Source organism: Stegodyphus dumicola, chromosome 1 (genome assembly GCF_044657685.1).
Source record: "Stegodyphus dumicola isolate Sdum_Otavi_A_Nest chromosome 1, ASM4465768v1".
Taxonomy (NCBI): Eukaryota; Metazoa; Arthropoda; class Arachnida; order Araneae; family Eresidae; genus Stegodyphus; species Stegodyphus dumicola.
In genome coordinates this window covers 23,023,414-23,041,194 of record NC_140768.1, presented here as the reverse complement: position 1 = coordinate 23,041,194, position 17,781 = coordinate 23,023,414, and the positions used below count along the sequence as shown (strand labels likewise).

At 34.7% G+C, this 17,781-nt stretch overlaps 1 protein-coding gene across 1 annotated transcript in view; it reads right to left on the bottom strand.

Annotated features, from left to right (window-relative positions):
• Positions 1 to 17,781, bottom strand: part of LOC118191038 (oxidation resistance protein 1-like) — a 189,996-nt gene that overhangs the window by 95,069 nt on the left and 77,146 nt on the right. Inside the window, exons 9-11 of the mRNA XM_035361827.2 lie at positions 14,663 to 14,859; positions 12,245 to 12,468; positions 629 to 726 (exon numbers count right to left, since the gene is read on the bottom strand). Coding sequence (XP_035217718.1) covers positions 629 to 726; positions 12,245 to 12,468; positions 14,663 to 14,859 — 519 coding nt within the window. The remainder of the gene's footprint in view (positions 1 to 628; positions 727 to 12,244; positions 12,469 to 14,662; positions 14,860 to 17,781) is intronic.

The following is a 17,781-nucleotide window of genomic DNA, read 5'->3' as shown; positions in this document are numbered from 1 at the left end:
GATGACGCGACAAGCTGTGAGAATAAATCTTTTACTTTTCCGATGATAGAAGTCAGACGATTCCGCCATTAAGACGATGACGCGATTAAAAGATGTTTGAATGTAAAGATGATTCCTTCTCTTCATCTGTAAATAATCTCACCTATTTCCTTCTACGTATGTAATTACTTTGTAGTTTGTTACAACTATTCATGTTTCATTAAATATTCAAGTTATTTGTAAATCGGACTAGTTTATTAGCCCCTAGACAGCCACCTAAGAAGTAAGTTTACAAACATCATATTCCTAGACAGTAAGTTCCGATTCTACATATATATATTAAGATTCCGAGATACAACATTGTCTAATGAATAAAGTTGTAACTAATGAACTATCCCAAATTAAAAGAAAAAGTTCATTATAATAAAGCTGTTCTGCATGATCACGAGCTTTTAGATAATCATGTATTTATTGTTATCTCCAACTTTTTTATGAAGACAAATTTTAAGTATGAGCCTGTTCGAGGACGTATTTTCAAGAATAAGTCATCTTGAACTGCCCTAATTCAAAACTTCAGCGAATCATTTATGTTTTCGTAACTGAAATAACTATCAGAAAAAAAAAAGTAAATAAAATAACGTGCACTTACCTGTGTTTCAATTGGTAGCGCAAAAGCGTCACTCACTTCGGCATCTGTACTGTCAATGGAGTCGCCTGAAGCTGGTCCGGGCGCATTCACATTGGAAGCTATAGAACGTTAGGTGGGAAAAAAACACATCATTAGGTTAAGTGATCATGTTTCTCCACATGAAACAACTGACCATTAGTGAAGGTGAATAAAACACTGAAATATAGAATATCTATATTGCAATAAACTAACCCGTACAGAAAAATTAGCATTATGCGAACCTTTTGGCACTACTCTAGTTAAGAGACGCCAGAAAATTTTTGCTATGTGAATAGACAATGTGGAATTTATTCCAAGACTGAACATAAGCATTCTTGAGCGCTGTTTTGGAAAATAACAATTTTTTGCCACCTTCTGCTTCCTTAACGCAACCATTTTCATGCTAAAACATCTTTAAATAAGTCTTTCCAAAGTTTTCAGAACGTTGCTTTATATAATGCTAGGCTGCCATACGTGCTATATAACATCGATAAGACCTGGAGATTGAAATAAACTTCTGCTCCTTAATTCATATTCCACGCAATTTCGCCGCCATTTCCTATGCTGCTGTCATTCGATGTGATATAAAATCTTCAGATCTTCAATTTACCTTTTAAATTATAATAATTATTTTAAATTTATAATTTTTAATGCCACAAAGTTTTTTTTCTCTTTTAATTCTGATCGCGAAAACAGATCCAGAAAAATAAATGCGTTTATGTTTGAGAAAATGTTATGTCTATTTTTCTTTTTAAATGATTTTAAATTTGCGTTGTTTGATCCTTTTTATTTTTAATAAATTGCACATCTGTGTTGAACGCGAAGTTTAATTATTTCACCCTGATGCGATAATTTTAATTTTTAATCAAAGCTGAATTTTTTAAAAAAAAATGGGCGGTATTTCCATTACGTAAGCGACCGGAAGTCTTATGTTTTAAATTAAAATAATACGTATTCTGTTCTCTGTAAAGTTCGAAAATTAATTCAAGTTCACGTCTAAAGTTTAAGTTTAGTTACTAGTGTAGAAACTAGTTGTTCTTTTTTTCTTCGTCTCATCCAACATTGTTGTTGTTTCTTGCAGAATTTATCTGAATTGTAATCGATCCTATACTGCACAATAGCAGCAAATTGTTGACTAGAAGTCGAGATATAAGTTTTCTATTATTTTTAGTTGCAATACCATAAGCTATGGAAAGAAAAGTTTTGGGTTAGCTTTCACTTTCTGAAATTTTATCTTGTTCTACAGTAAGCATAAAGGAAACAATTATTCGCACTAGATTTACGGGACTCGTCATTTTGACGGATTTAGGAATTCATGAGCAAAATGACAGAAACCATTATTCTTAGTTTTCTAATGTATGCTGAAAATTATTGATGTAATGATACGAATGTATACCTAAATTTATTTATTAGCCCTTTAATTTCAGAGTTTTTTTTCTATGATGTATACCTACCTCTACGGTCACCCGTCGTTTGCATGGGGTAGCTAGTTTCATGATTAATCGTAATAAACCGTATTTTTTTATGAAATTATTTTCTTAGGGACAAATGTAAAAGTATTTAGAATGCAGATACTAAATAAAACTCGTAATTCAGCGGAAATATCTTTCGATTATTTGGCGAACCCAAGACCAATACACTATGATTAGCCATAGCAATGGATATGCCACGTGCTATTATCTGTAAATCGTATGATCCTGCAATGCGTCAGCATAAAGCGTCAGACTCAAGACTAAGGAACAATTTGCAGTCGTTGAGTTGAAGTCATTGAGTCGAGATGTTTTAAAAGTTTCAGTTAGTGCGAGTACAGACGATTGAGAAGAATGTATTAAATAATTATGAATGTTAGCAGTATCATTATAGAATTAAAGGAAAGTACTAGTTTTACTCTATTCTGACGAAATACCGTTCTTAGATCATCATTCGTAATTCAAGAAGAGATATTGAATTGCTATAGAGAATAGTCAGTATCAGCGAAGATTGCTCTAGTACAAGCTCTGGTAAGTCTGTTAACACTAGACTACAGTAACTTTTTTGCACCAATAAAAACATTTACTAGGTCTGCCGAATTGATGATTATAGGTATATCTAGAGTATGGAGACTAAAATAGTGGAGTAAGCGTTCTCTGTATGTACCCGTGCAATGAAAATGAAGCCATAACACGTCACGGTATGATGTCATGACTTATCATGGCCTCTGCCATAGGCGGATTTCTGATTGGTCTTGCTTACATTCTAATCGGCGTTGTCTTCATCATTGAACGTTTATGTCTCCCGTTCTAATTTTAGTACTTAACATTAAAGATTTTCTACTTAGCATCCATGAAAGTCACAAGGAAAGCAAATAAATTTTTGAAATTTAATAGAATCCGGGTACATGAGAATATGTAAATGGTAACTATAATATAAATTTATGCATGGTAAATCCTGAATGATTTCCAGAAGTTTCAATGGTGTTTTATGAAAATAATGCCTAAAACCCTTTTTTGAGCCTGCTTACGTTGATATTTGCTTTCATATTCAGTGAAATGTTTTAACAATATGTTTCGTAGTCTTACCCGTACGCTATATGGTGGCTATAAGTCTTGACGACACGTTGCTGACATTTCCTCAATATGAATTTTCTGACGTCATGCTCACTCCATTTATTCTAACCTCCATAGTCTAGAGCTAAGATTATATGTGTTTTTAAATTCATCCTTTTTTAAGAAAATACTTTGCTTCCTATACCCGTTAATTTGACAGGTATCCGTAAATGTAGGTATACAAAAATGTTCGTAAACCTAGTGTTAAAAACAATAAACGTATTTTTTAACAACTGCATTCTTTATTTCACTTTTAAGTTATAAGATATTTTCTCCCTCCTTTCTGCATCGCTTCGTGATGTAACGGTAGCACACTCGGCGAATATTTGACAGGTCCAGGTTCAAGCCCCGGCGAGGACATTGCACATTTTTCATGTACACCTCCTTCAATAAAACCTAATATCTCTACAAAGTGTTTTACATTTCATCTAAATAATATAATTTTAAATATATTTAATTTATGATTATATCCGATTCATAATATGAACATTTGAGCATTATTGTAATTAAGAAATAATGTTTTTTAGCTCCTTATATCATTCACTACAATACGGAATCATTTGAATATCTGTATATTTAAACTGATCGGGGCTTTATAAATTACCCTTCTAAATTATCAAGCCCTTCCCCATCCAAAGAAAACTTTAATGCTTGATCAAATCGTGAATTTTATTTTAAGCATAGATGTTGAATCTGCTCCGTTCAGTATGAGTCTTAAGACCACTTCGTAGTTTTCTCTAAATATTTAAAAGTTTCATAATTCGATAACTCTGGATTATCATCGTAATAACAACGAACAACCGTTTTTTTTTTTTTTTTTTTTTTTTTTTTTTATTTCTTTAGTTAATTTTTAACCATCTTTAAGAGAAAAATGTGATTATCAAAAATTTATATGACAGATAATTTGGATCATTATTCAAATGTTTTTAACTTTCGTTTAATTTTAAGCTTTCGTCTTGTAGTGATTCGCTAGATAGATTTTCATGAAAATATAGGTGGTAGTACCATCTATCGATGTGAGTTGAGCTTAAGTTTCTACTGGCGAGTTTATGAATAGCAGATCATTTGTCGCGTAATCGATTGGACTAAAAGCATACTCCGAGAATAGGCTCTAAGTGATATCTTTTCTGCCAATACAAAAGGAATGTTAAATAAGTAATAGGTAAAATGATCCAGGCTGTATGAGCTAAGGAGCAAGTTCAATGAAGAATATTCTAGAGATATTCGGTTTTCTGATGCCGAGAGACGTGAAAAATTAGCAATGCCCTCGCCGGGACTCGAACTACGGACCTCTCGAAACGCGCCGAGCGTGCTGACTATTATACCACGAAGGCATGCTAAGAAGGAGGGAGAAACCTTATATACTTCCCCTTTTAAAGAGTGACTGTGGTTTAGGGGCCCCAATCGCCAAATCCTGATGATGGAGAAACATCATGCGCCACCTTTTTTAGTTTGGGCGCCACTGTAGAGATATTAAGCATTTTGAAGCGGGAGTACGTGAAAAATGAGCAGTGCCTTCGCCAGAACTCGAAGCACGGACCTTCCGAATACGCGCCGAGCGTGCTGACCATTACACCAGGAAGGCATGCTAAGAAGGCGGGAGAAATGCCTTATAAGGTTTAACATACTTATATTCATTATCACATTCAGTTTCTATATCACTACCTATATCATATTATCTACTCACTCTGACTTGCAGTTTGATCTTGACTTCACTTACTTTCCAATTATTTTGAATTTTTATTTTTATCGTCCATTACTGTTATCTTCAGTTGCATTTTGTGCGCAATTTTTTATTTATCCTTAAGGATTAAGTATTGAAACGCTTTTTAACAACTTTTTTGAAGTAAGATCTGGAAATAAAATTAAATTCCCTCATATGTTTTACTGTAAACATGCATTTAATGCGTTACTGTAAATACGAGTAAAATATGCATTCAACTGTTATACACGTTACTATAAGCAGAATTAGTAAAAAGGGAATCCATTTATTCGAAACTTTCAAATATCCGGAGGAGATGGAATCCCATATATTCCGTATGTTTGAAAGTCTGATGTAGTCCAAGGAATCTTTATGACCTTGACGAAAAGTTCAAGGAATCACACACACAAGCACAATGAAGAATTATTCCAATAAATGTTTTAAATAAGAACAAAACACAAGCACCATCCAATTTAGGCAGCAGGTTTTTCCTACAATTACAAGTGCCCTCGTAAGAAGTATTAATTAATCTATTCTAGTGATTGATTGTGTTGCGCAAAAAAGGAAAGGTCACGCGAAGCTGCTTATTTCTAGTCTCCTCTGAGATTTGGTTCCTCTTAAATGAGAAAGGTCACCGTTTCACAAGTACTGAAGCGCGTAATGACTTCAGGAAAGTGACCATTACCTTTTAAAACATATTCTCTGCATGCAACTGATTTTACTATCAACTTTAACTGAATCTTTTAGTTGTAAAATGTGTTAGTAAAATGCGGTTTTGGCTCAACTACTAAAGAAGAATAATTTTAAAAATATCGCAGCACATTGGAACAGTGCTTTTAAAAAAACTCAGCAAATGGGAACAGCACAATTAAAAAATTTAGATGTCTAGACAGAAACAATTCTAAAATTAGAAGGTTACACTTTATCCGGTACTGCTTTTTATCTTACAACTCTAACAGAAGTGAAGCGAGTTATCGTTAAGTCTCAGATAAACGACAAAGCCTTATTATAACCATTTTATTTAAACAGAGCTTGGAACATTAAGGCACGCTCTTGTGCTACAATATCCACAACTCGTGGTGATGCAAATATATAGAACATTCAAATTTAAGTTAAACATTTAACAGTAGTCAAGGACTACACAATTAAATACTGAACTAGAAGATGGATCAATAATTCGATCAGCGGCGAGAGGACCGAAAAGCCGAATAATTGTAACTACTAGAGCGGATGGGAACAAACACGTAGCGCGCGCGCTATGCCAGAAACACTCTCTGTCTCAAAACCAAAAATCCAGTTTAAATAATCACAATTAATTTGCATTCTGGTGAAGAATAAAGAAAGAAGAAGCTACATTGAAGATTGAAATCATAATCACTGGTTATTTTACTTAAGACCCGTCCCCTCGAGGTGCTCTCCATCAAAATTGGAGGGGGCAACTGAGCAAAATCGCACAGCCACCTGTAAGATACTCAAGGTATCTTACAGGTGGCAGTGCGACAACTACCCAAGGTATGCCAACGACAGGCATATATTGGGCGCTCCTTGCCACGAAGAATTTCGTGGGCTTAGGCTGATGTTGCTGGCAAGCAAGTAAGCATAAGTAACAACAACATTTCACTTAAGATGCCCAACAGAGTTTTACAAAAAATGAAACAGCAATTGGCTTCAAGTTTCAATGGCAGCAAGTTTCCTGCTTTATGAAATTAAACCCTTCTTAGAAAATCCATCGTACGTCGAAGTGGCATTAAGCTGTAGACCGGTTAGGTTTGTTCCGGAGCGGGAAAAAAGAAAAATCGGCAATATCCTTGTTGAGATCTGGCTTCTGAAACTCTCGTTTGATAGCCGGACTTGCTTCCAATTACACCACCAAGGCATGTGGTAAGAAAGGAGAAAATTCCTTATAACTCACTGAAATTCCTTCCCACTTAAAGGTCGATTAGGGAGAATAGGATGCAGATGATAAATTCAGGTGGTGTTGAATTTTCATACATGATTTGTAGAAACTGTTAGATATTTTGGAGCTTGAAACTTGAGAATAATCAGAGATAGCCTGGTAGAGATTCAGACTTCGGACCTTTCGATTGCTAGCCAGACGTACGTACATTTACATCATAGAGACAAGCAATAAAAAAGAAAAAAAAATATTCTTACATACGAACTGGAAAAAAAAATTAAGTATTCAGAAACTTCTTAAAACTATTAAATCCTCCCGCAAAATTTACCTAATTCCAAAAAGGACTTTAGCAAACTGATACGATAAATACCCGGGTGTAGGAATAATAAAACTTCATTTACTCGACGAAAGGTGAAATAAGTTTAATTATGCTATTCCAGAAACCGTTATCATTTTGTGCCATTACGGTTTAAAGTACTGGCTCAAAGTGATAAAGTCTTCGAATTTACAAGAATGTAGACACCTTCTTGTAAATTCGAACTGTCGACTTTTACTTTCCTTTATTTTATGTGTATCTTTCCAATTTTCATTATGTTTCTTGTACTCATTCTGTAGAGACATTAGGAATTTTTGAAAGCAGGCAAGATGAAAAATTAGCAACGCCTTCGCAGGGAATCGAACCGCTTACCTCTCAAATACGCGCCCAGCGTTCAGACCACCACACCACGAAGCTCGCTAAGAAGGCGGGAGAAATACCTTATATACTTCCCCTTTTAAAGGGCTACTGGGTTATTTTAGGGGACCAAACAGCCAAATCCTGGGTGTGGAGATTCATCATCCAACACCCTTTTAGTTCGGGCGCCACTGTAGCGACATTAGGTATTTTTGGAAGCAGGCATGATGAAAAATTAGCAACGCCTTCGCCGGGAATCGAACCTCGGACCTCTCAATTACGCGCTGAGCATCTAGACTACTAGACCACGAAGACTCGCTAAGAAGGCGGAAGAAATACCTTATAATTCTTACAGCGTTATTGTTTGAAATACTGTAGTCATGATTTTCATTTAAAATCTCTTTTCAATGGTAATTTCCCTCCTCCTATAACCTAGCTTTTTTTCACTGCATGTATCATGCTTAAACATAATAAATGCTCTTTTTACAATTAAATATTTTATTATTATAAAATACAATAAAATGTATGATTTTTTTTTAATTGTCGGAGACTAAAATCATTTTATTACGTCATATTTCATGCAAATAAAAATAGTTCTTCCGTTTAATTTTAGTATACCATAAAAGCAAACACAAGATTATGGACTGAGTTTTAGAAATATAAATAAAAGTTAATTTTATTTTTTTTATTTGGGCTGATATGGGTCTTTTTAGGCAAATGAAAATCAATGTCATTGGTTAAATTTATGGCAAAAAGTGTGCTTCTTATTTTTTTCACTAAAATAAAAATGTTTAATTTTTTTAGTTGTGCAATCTTTTCTGAAATAAAATACAATAAATGAAGAGAAAATCGACCACCTGCATTTCAAGAAACACGCATTCGATCCAAAAAAAAAAAAAAGTCAATCTATTTATATGTATTTTTTGAAAATCCGGATAGGCTGCTGTTTTATTTACCTAGGATTAAGTTATATTCTAAAAACACAGTACCGTACATGTTCTGTTGCCACCGGCATCAAAAAGACAAATTTTATAATTCTTCATTCGATGCCTTTTGAAATTAAAATCATCAAGTACTGAACTAATGTAAACGAATATTGCAGCAAAGAAAGCATGATTTGAGTGAGATTCCTCCCCAAATCACCCAGATTTGGGGATCCGTTACATAAGCGAAAGACACAGAAAGAGAGAGCGAATGAGAAAATCATTCATCTCTCCTGGTCAACGATGCAAGACAACTCATCGATTGTTGGAACTTCGTTGCGAGGAGCGACTGGTGAAAAAAGCGAACATTGCAAGGAAATGTTCGCGGAAATTGGCCAAGAATATCTATAGCAAAGAATGAAGAAAGAAAAAAAAATATCGATCGAATTTGCCTTTGCAACCCCGTCAACGTAATCTCTTGTTTAGAAAGATCGTTATCTCTTTTTCAGCAACGTGCTTCTTTTCTAAAAAGAAAGCCAAATAACAACCGCCTAAACTTCCTTCTGTTGCAGTATGATGGTTAACATCTTAGGGTCATAGAAAGAGTTTATTCTAAAAATTTAAACAATCGTTAAATACATCTTGAAATTATCAGCCTATCAGTTCTTAAAAAAAATCTATCTCGAGTGTGAGTAAAATTTATGTGATGATATACATTCCCGTCTACAAAGTGTAAGGACTGAAATTTTATCATCAATGCCAGCCAAATTGTCAAACGGTAGAGGATTTATTACTAGCGCATCACGATTTGCTTGTATATCAATTCCTTACTTAAAGAAGCTTCAAGTGATTTTTTTTCTTTACTTTTATTCTACCAGTATCTGCTGTTAAGAATTTAAAAGCTAAAATAAAAGCCTCAAAAGTTCCTGCGCAGTGCAGTTGTAGTTAAAATACGACAAATATACTGCCGAGAAACTTTTAAAAGATTAAAATTAATCGTTTCCTTTATAAAATATTTCTCCTGCCTACTTAGCATGCCTTCGTGGTGTAGTGGTCAGCAAGCTCGGCGCAAATTCTAGAGGCCCGTGGTTCATGTGCTGGCGAAAACGTTGCTCATTTTTCATCTCTCCTGCTTCGAAATAATTTAATGTCTCTACAGTGGCGCCCGAAATAAAAAAGGGGGTGGATGATAATTTCCACCCCCAAGATTTGGAGATTGGATTCTCTAATCCCCAGTCGCCTTTTAAAAGGTGGAGTATATAAGGTATTTCCCCCATCTTCTTAGCATACCTTTATGGTGTAGTAGTCAGCACGCTCGGTGCGTATTCGAGAGGCCTGTGGTTCGAGTCCTGGCGAAGGCGTTGCTCATTTTTCATCTCTCCTGCTTTGAAATAACCTAATGTCTCTACACCTTTACTCTTTAGATTAGACACCAATTACCTGCTTATCTCACATTGCAGAGACATTAGGTATTTTTTGAAAGCAGGAGTCATGAGAAATGAGTAATGCCCTCGCCGGGACTGGAATCACGGACCTCTCGAATTCGCGTCGAGCGTGCTGACCGCTGCACCACGAAAGCATGCTAAGAAGGCGGGAGAAATACCTTATATACTCCCCCTTTTAAAGGGCGACTGGGATTTTAGTTGACCCGATCGTGAAATCCTGGTGATGTAGGATCATCATCCACCACCGTTTTTAGTTCGGGCGCCACTGTAAAGACGTTAGGTTATTTCGAACCAGGAGAGATGAAAAGTGAATAATGCGGTCGCCGGGACTCGAACCACGGACCTCTCGAATTCGCATCCAGCGGGCTGACCACTACACCATGAAGACATGCTAAGAAGGCAGGAGAAATACCTTATAACGTTATGCTCTCATTTTGAGAGTACTGCAGAAGTTCAGAAGCATTTCACTAAGCAATAAAATAAGAAATTTAGAAATATTTAATTAAATTTGCTTCAGCTGACTTCACGTTAGTAGTGAAACTCTTATGAATAAAAACAAAATTTCATGTGGATATCATATGACTTCCTTGTATGATCTATTAAATCATACACATTTTTTGCCTACACTTCATTTTAACGTATTTCCTCGAATTTCATTAGAGATATATTTCTCATCCAATTAATTCAGTTCTCCCTTCGTTGCAAAGGAAAAATACATAAAAACTCAAAACATCTTCATTAAAAATTGTAAAATACAGAAAAGCATAAAACATCAAATGCAGTTAAAACAGTTTTAAAAAAATACAATTAAAATTAGAGTTTCTAAACAAAAACAAGCAATTTGACCAACAGGCAAGAAGGCAGATTTCCGGGTGAAGAGAAATAAAAGTTTACTTTTGATCCCACTCGACAAAAAGACTTTGGAAGTGCAGAAACTTTTGGAAGTGCAGAAACTCGTTTAATTCTTATTCTGCTGAGTTTCAAACGTAAGCAAATGGCGATTCGTCACGCTTAACTCGAAACTTAAACTTTTAAATTGTTGCTAATTCTAAAACTATTGCATGCGGATTAACTAAAAGTATAAGAACCTGACCCTGAACATAAAATCCACATAATTCAATCACTTCTAAAGCAAAAAATGCACAATTTACCAAAATATTAGAATAAAAACCTAAGCTCACCGAGTCAGGTAACGGAGTGGGAATATATATACGATTGATGCAGCCGATTCCAACGAAAATGGGATTTGCATAACTACATGTTATAGTAGTCCCATATACAAAATTTCAACGTTTTACGGCTATTCGTTCTTGAGTTATGCGAGATACATACAGACGTACGTACGTACGTACAGACATAAAGAAAAAGATCACTTTAAATATAATTACAATTCTTTTCAACAAAGACAGTCCTTTACTCTGTCCGTACGTAGAGATGTCATGCAAAATCATCATTCGAATGGTTTCGAGAGGGGTTGAAATGGGTATTTTCGTTGAAATATGATACCCGAAATTTTTCGCAATTACAATATTTCCTTTACTTCGTACCCCCCCCCCAAAAAAAATAGAGAAGTCTTTTTTTCCATTAACCTCCTCCACGTGTTGTTGGTTTGCGATAGAATAATATTATAGCAAGTCTTGCTATTTTGAACATTGGTACTGCCATTTTGAAAAATTCATTTAAATGTATCACTTTTATGTTCTCCACTTTGAATTCCAGGATATTCACTCTTAACCCCTTTTGTAAGTGTTTAGCTTAAATGGTTAAGAAGTTAAATTAGAATATGAATACTAAGATCAGATGATATTTAATTTTTAAATATTTATAATTTTTAATATTTCTTCTATCTTTCTGTTTATTAAGTTTCATACAGCACAGAAAAATTATCCTAGAGAAATACATTTTTCACTGACATTTCTTCTTCGTTGAGTCTCATGTAAAAGCTTAATTTTCGTATATATGTTTTTTTTTTTTTTTTTCCTCGAAAAATAAATCACTAACTTGATTTGTACCTACTTTAATTACAGAATTTCTTAAATTGCCAGCTTTGATACGACTAACTGTTCAAGTGATATTTAATCCCGAAGTATTTTAAACGCATCTTATATTGTGGCCAAGAATTAAAATCTGAAATAAAGAACCCGAGTAATTTACCCAAATTAAATCAAACTTAAAGATGTTTAAGTATTGAACAACGAATTTTAATATAACAGAAATCAACTTTAAATTTGAATGGAAAACTAACGTAAACAACAGAATTAAAAAACTGGTCATAAGAAGGTTACTGAGATTGTTTTTAACGAGTGAATTATTTTAGTAACAGTAAGAAAAAAAAAATTCACTTTTTAAGATTAAAGTTTATTTAATACTAACTCTGTGCCACGTGCTGAGTCTCCGTTGCCGGAAGTTCACTCCCCTTATTTTTGGGGGGCTTTTCTTCCTCTGCGGGGGCGACTTCGATTTCGATGGAAGGGGCTTCCTCTAGCGAGAATCGATTAGGGCGTTCCACCTTCTTCTCCTCCTCCATCTTCTGCTTCTCCTCTTCTTCCTTAGTGGTTTCCTCGTCCATCCTTCCGTAGTAAACATCCGCCTTAGGCCTAGATGAGACGAAAACGTGGTGTAAATGGCAATCACTCTTACACTAGTATGAAAAAGAAAACATCTGTAGCAGCATGCAGGAAATGTTTGCTACAATGTGAAAGTTCCCTTAATAGAACCATCTTTATCCGACTAATGCAAGTTGGGATGTTTCGGATAACACATTTCTTCGGATAGCTTATGGAAATTGTATTTATTTAAGACTAGAAATAAATATGCCATAACATTGTTAGGCCAAAGGTATTATAATGTATTTAACACATATTTGTTTTACAACCAAATGCTGATTTAATTGTGTAAATTATCGCTTTATCGGGCTTATTGAATTGACTACTAATCTTCCTGTTACTACTTTAAATGTGATTTACGTTAAGAAAGGTAAAATATTTTGAGTATATATCATTTTTCTGTAAGGTTCATGTTTTACTAATGCAAAAACACATTTCTTTTAAAATAGTTACTTGAAAGAGGATATGTTTTCAATATTTTTGAATATTTTACAAATGTGCACAGCAAAAATATTTCGTTTAAAAAAGTTATTTGAACGAGGATAGTTTTTCAATTTAGTATTTGTATGCGGGAAGGGCAATCAAAAATAAAACCGTGGTGTTCTAACAAAATCTCAGTTCTAAGGAACTAAAAATCATCGTCCATATATTAGTGATTTACTTCGATTGTTGCTTGGGATTATAAAAATGTCGCAAAAGTATTCGAGTATGATTCAACAAAAATATTCAAGTAAGTCAGTAAGACTACTGATATCATATTTGCGAATGAAAACACGAAAGCAAGTATTATATTTTGTTTCAATTATGAAAATATACACATTTGCCAAAGGTGGAAACATTAAAATACAAAAATCTGATGTGTACACCACATGACTTCCTTGTACGAAATATTAAATTATACGCATTTTTTCTTGCATTTCATTTAAATTTATTAGATTGAATTAAACCTACTTCGCCGACAGCGCATAAACCACAATAGAATAAATGCATTCTTTAAAATTCACTTTGTTTACCATAGCGACACTCTGGCGCTAGGTTTACTTAACAGTATTATATTTCGTTCAAATTATAACTCAGAATGCACAAAATTTATATAATTTAACGAATTATCGAATCGTTGCCACATGTTCTATTTAAATACTATAATAAAGCTAGAACGATGTTAAAAAGAAATTAAGCAAACAAAACAGTTTTTCACAGACGATTGAGTATTTCTCATTCAATTAATTCAGTTTTCACTTCGCGACAAGGCAAAAATACATAAAAACTCAAAATATCTGTATTTAAAAATTACGTAGTAAACCTTTAAACGCTTATTTCCTCGAAAAAATTCAAGAAAGGATTAAGCATGATTTAAATAATAAATGAAGGCGTTATCTTTGTTGTTGCAAAGCTAAGTTTCTCTAGATTGGCAACAAATCCGCTATCCTGCTGTTTCAAATGTAAACAAGCAAGGACCGCCATCAAGAAGAGGATTAGGCTTAGCGGCACTTAAACAACTTTAAAATTGTTGATAATTCTAAAAATATTGCATAGAGATTTACTAAAGGCATAAAAACCTCAACCGGAAGATAAAAACAGCATAATTCAATCATTTTCAAAGCAAAAAATGTACAATTTACAAACATATAAGAGTAAAGAAACTGAGATCACTGAGCCGGATAACAGAGTGGATATATATATAAATATATTTATATACGTTTGGTGCGGCCGATTGCAACCAAAATACGAGGTGCACATCTACATGTTATAGGAGTCCTATATACAAAATTTCAACGTTCTGAGGCTACTCGTTTTTGAGTTATGCGAGATACATACGTGCGTACATACTTTACACGTACATACGTACGTATAGACGCCACGAAAAATTCTCTTCAGAATTCATTTTAAAGCAGTTTTATAATTTTTTGGGGGGAAAAGAGTGTTTTATTATGTCCTTACGTACAGATATCACTGAAATACATCGTTAAATTGCATTCGAAAGAGGTCAAAATGGGATATTTTCGTTGAAATATGCTGCCTGAAACTTTTCGCGATTACAATACTTCCTTTTTACTTCGTACAAGGAAGTAAAAAGGAAATAAATTCTTTATGACAAAGTTAATTTTTAAAAAACGTTCTTGCAACTTAAAGCCTCAGATAGCCATTTTTATAGTCTTACACCATTTCTTGAACAGTTCCATACCTTGATTCTGAATCGACGGAGGCGTGCTGCACTTTCATGTGAGCAATGTCGAAATAGATGGCGGCTCTCATGAGCATGTCCAATGGAGCAATGACTCCGTAGCTCTCCACCCCATGCTCGATGACCAGAGGGTCGGATACGTTTGGGTCGAACATCACTGCATTTGGCGTAATGATCAATACACCTGCCACCACTCCCTGAAGAGACAGAAACATTTTAGGGAAGATTTTAGTAACTAAAATAAAGAAATATAATTTTAAAAAATTAAAGAAATTTATTTGAATACCGAAACGTATCAAACCATGAAAGTGATGTGTAATCACATATGCATACTTCACCTCAAGAAATAAAATCTTTAAAATTTAATTTGATTTAATTTAGGATTATATTGGGTATGTGCAAAACTTCTACCGTTTCATGCATGCAAAATGTGATCAGTATCTTACGTCACAGATGACACTGAAAACTGGAATTTATTACGAACAAACAATGAGGTAATACAACAGACAAACATTTTGAGATTGTCAGAATAAATAATGCATTAAAGCATCTAAAATGTCAAACAAGAATCAGCATACCAGATATTGTTTACTTTGTGAATCCGATAAAATATTACTGCAGCTGCAGTTTGCCACAGCATTTGTTAGATATATGCAAAGGATGGAGTTGACGACATGTGTCATCTACATTTCTCTATACATCTACCATCGTTAGTCTGAGAAAAACCAAAACAGATGGTATGTATAAATCAATCACATGATGGCGGAGAGACGAACAACGTTCATCAGAGTCTTTAACAAAGATATGAACCAAGCTATAAAAAATTAGACAAACCAACCATCAATAATCTAGCGAAAATATTGTTGGTACACAGAAATGACAGCTGAAAAACGGATGCAGGCACCTAAATTCATTTTGATAGTGGATCAGTGGTTTGTTTCTTCAGCTAAGAGTAGAGAATTTTTTGTTTTCTTATTACATTAGCGAATCATTTGTGAAACGAACTTCAACGATACATGTGTGCTGTATATAGTAGAAAGACTGCGCATTGATTTGCAGAACATGCGCTCTTAACTCCGAAACAATACACGCACTAAAAAGAGTTCTTTTAAGTGAAATCAGGATAACAAAAATATAATGTGGTGAGGTATAACAACACGATAAGCGTCGACCTCCTTTGCTAACAATTGGACCGACTTATAAAAGAACTGATATCTAAGTGTCCAACATTTGTCAAAAGCAAAGATGTTATAGTTCATTACAATAACGCCAAAGCTCACTCCAGTGTAATCATTCGGCAGAAATTATTGGTCTTTGATTGGGAAATGCTCTCCCACATAAAATTTTCCTTTGCCTTTGGCAATACAGGACTACATCATTACAAAAGACTTTTAATGTTCAAATTTTCGATGAGGAGATGAAGGATGTGAAGCAATATCATAGAACCTTTTGCCTCAAAAGCAAAGGTCTTTTTAAAATTATGTGAGAAACCTAATGCTAGAAAGTCCGAACTATGTCCATGATAACTACGAATCCGTCTTAGAATCCTTAAATAGATCATTACTCTTCGCTTTTTCAGCGACGGGAAAAAATAGTATCAGAACGGCAGTGAATGCTATGGTAGGAATAGAAAACATGCATTTTGATACAGCTTTATTGCCGTGCACAATATTTTTTGTTTTGTGATGTGCATTTTGTTTACTGTATATATGCTGATGCCTATAGTGCACATAAAAGGTTAAAAGCAACCTCTGAGAATAACGATTCAACATCTCGCTACTGTGATGCAGCTACTTTACGCCACTACCTTCCCTTTTCAGCTACTAAACCACTAGTACAAATTTTGCATAATTTGAATAGAGAACTATAGAGAAAACAGACGCAAAGGTTTATATGGTTTTATTTCAATGCTTTTCTAATTTCAGAGTTTTTTTAACAATGGGCGGGCGGTTTATTTAATAACCATTAGCCTTGAGCCACCACAAGGGCCGGAAGTGAAGGCCATTTCATTATGGAAGTACCTAATAAGTGGCCGCCGTTGTCTGCTATGAACAGACAACATCATTACAAAAGACCGTAATGATTTAGACAGTTACAACCATGCCTTCTCCGGGATTCAAACCCGGGCTCTTCAGTACCGCAGTCAGAGTTACTAACTACTATACCAGCTGGGAAGGCTCTCTGGTTTCAAAGTACTAATATTTATTACCAATAGAACAGGCATCACTTAAACAAAACGTTAGGGTATAACCTGATTCCTCTAATATCGTGAAAGACTATCTGTAACTTAAAGCGCGATCAAAACACAAAGAAGTATCAATTCTAGTAGATTTTCTGTATGGTTGCTGAAGGTACTGCCCAGCATCCTATTTCCCCATTTATCTGCCTATTTGTGATCATAATTCACTCGATAAGTTATTCCCGAAAGCATAGGCATAAACTGCCTTAAAACTTCCCAGAGTTCTTTACTTTGTAGTAGTTCACTGTAGGATCTAGATAAATGTTTTCGATGCCACCCCTGAGTGACTACAGTTTCTGTTGGAACAGCACATTTTCTTGATGGACCACACCATCCTCTTCAGTGCACAGAACGGCATGAATCCATGTAGATGAACAGTCATAGCAGTTTAGTAGTTGTCAACATTCAACCAGTTTGGATAACAAATGGTTTCTCCTAACAGACTAAAGGAATTAATGTATGACATATCAATACTCCCGTAAATAAACATGGATTTATATACACCAACAACTGAGCTCATATGGAAGGATCATTCTAAACCCCTGATGCCACAGAGATCCATATTCCCTTAAACCAGCATCAAGCTAACTCTGTTACACACTGATAGACAGTCAACAGAGCACAAATATGGGACGTCGGCTAGTATCGCTAAAGAAATGTGAGTTGCATAATTTGTTTGATTGCTGTCTTCGCTTAGACCTCGCCCATGGGCAAAAGTCGTATCGCTCCACTGCACTAACCATCAATGGGTGTGCACCCTCATCAGATAAACTCAGTGGCCTGCGTTCGACCACTATTTTCTTGCTGTTAGCACATTCTTCTTTAGCAAATCAAACTGGAAATAAACCTTTGATGCGGTTCTTCTACCGAATCACAGTCA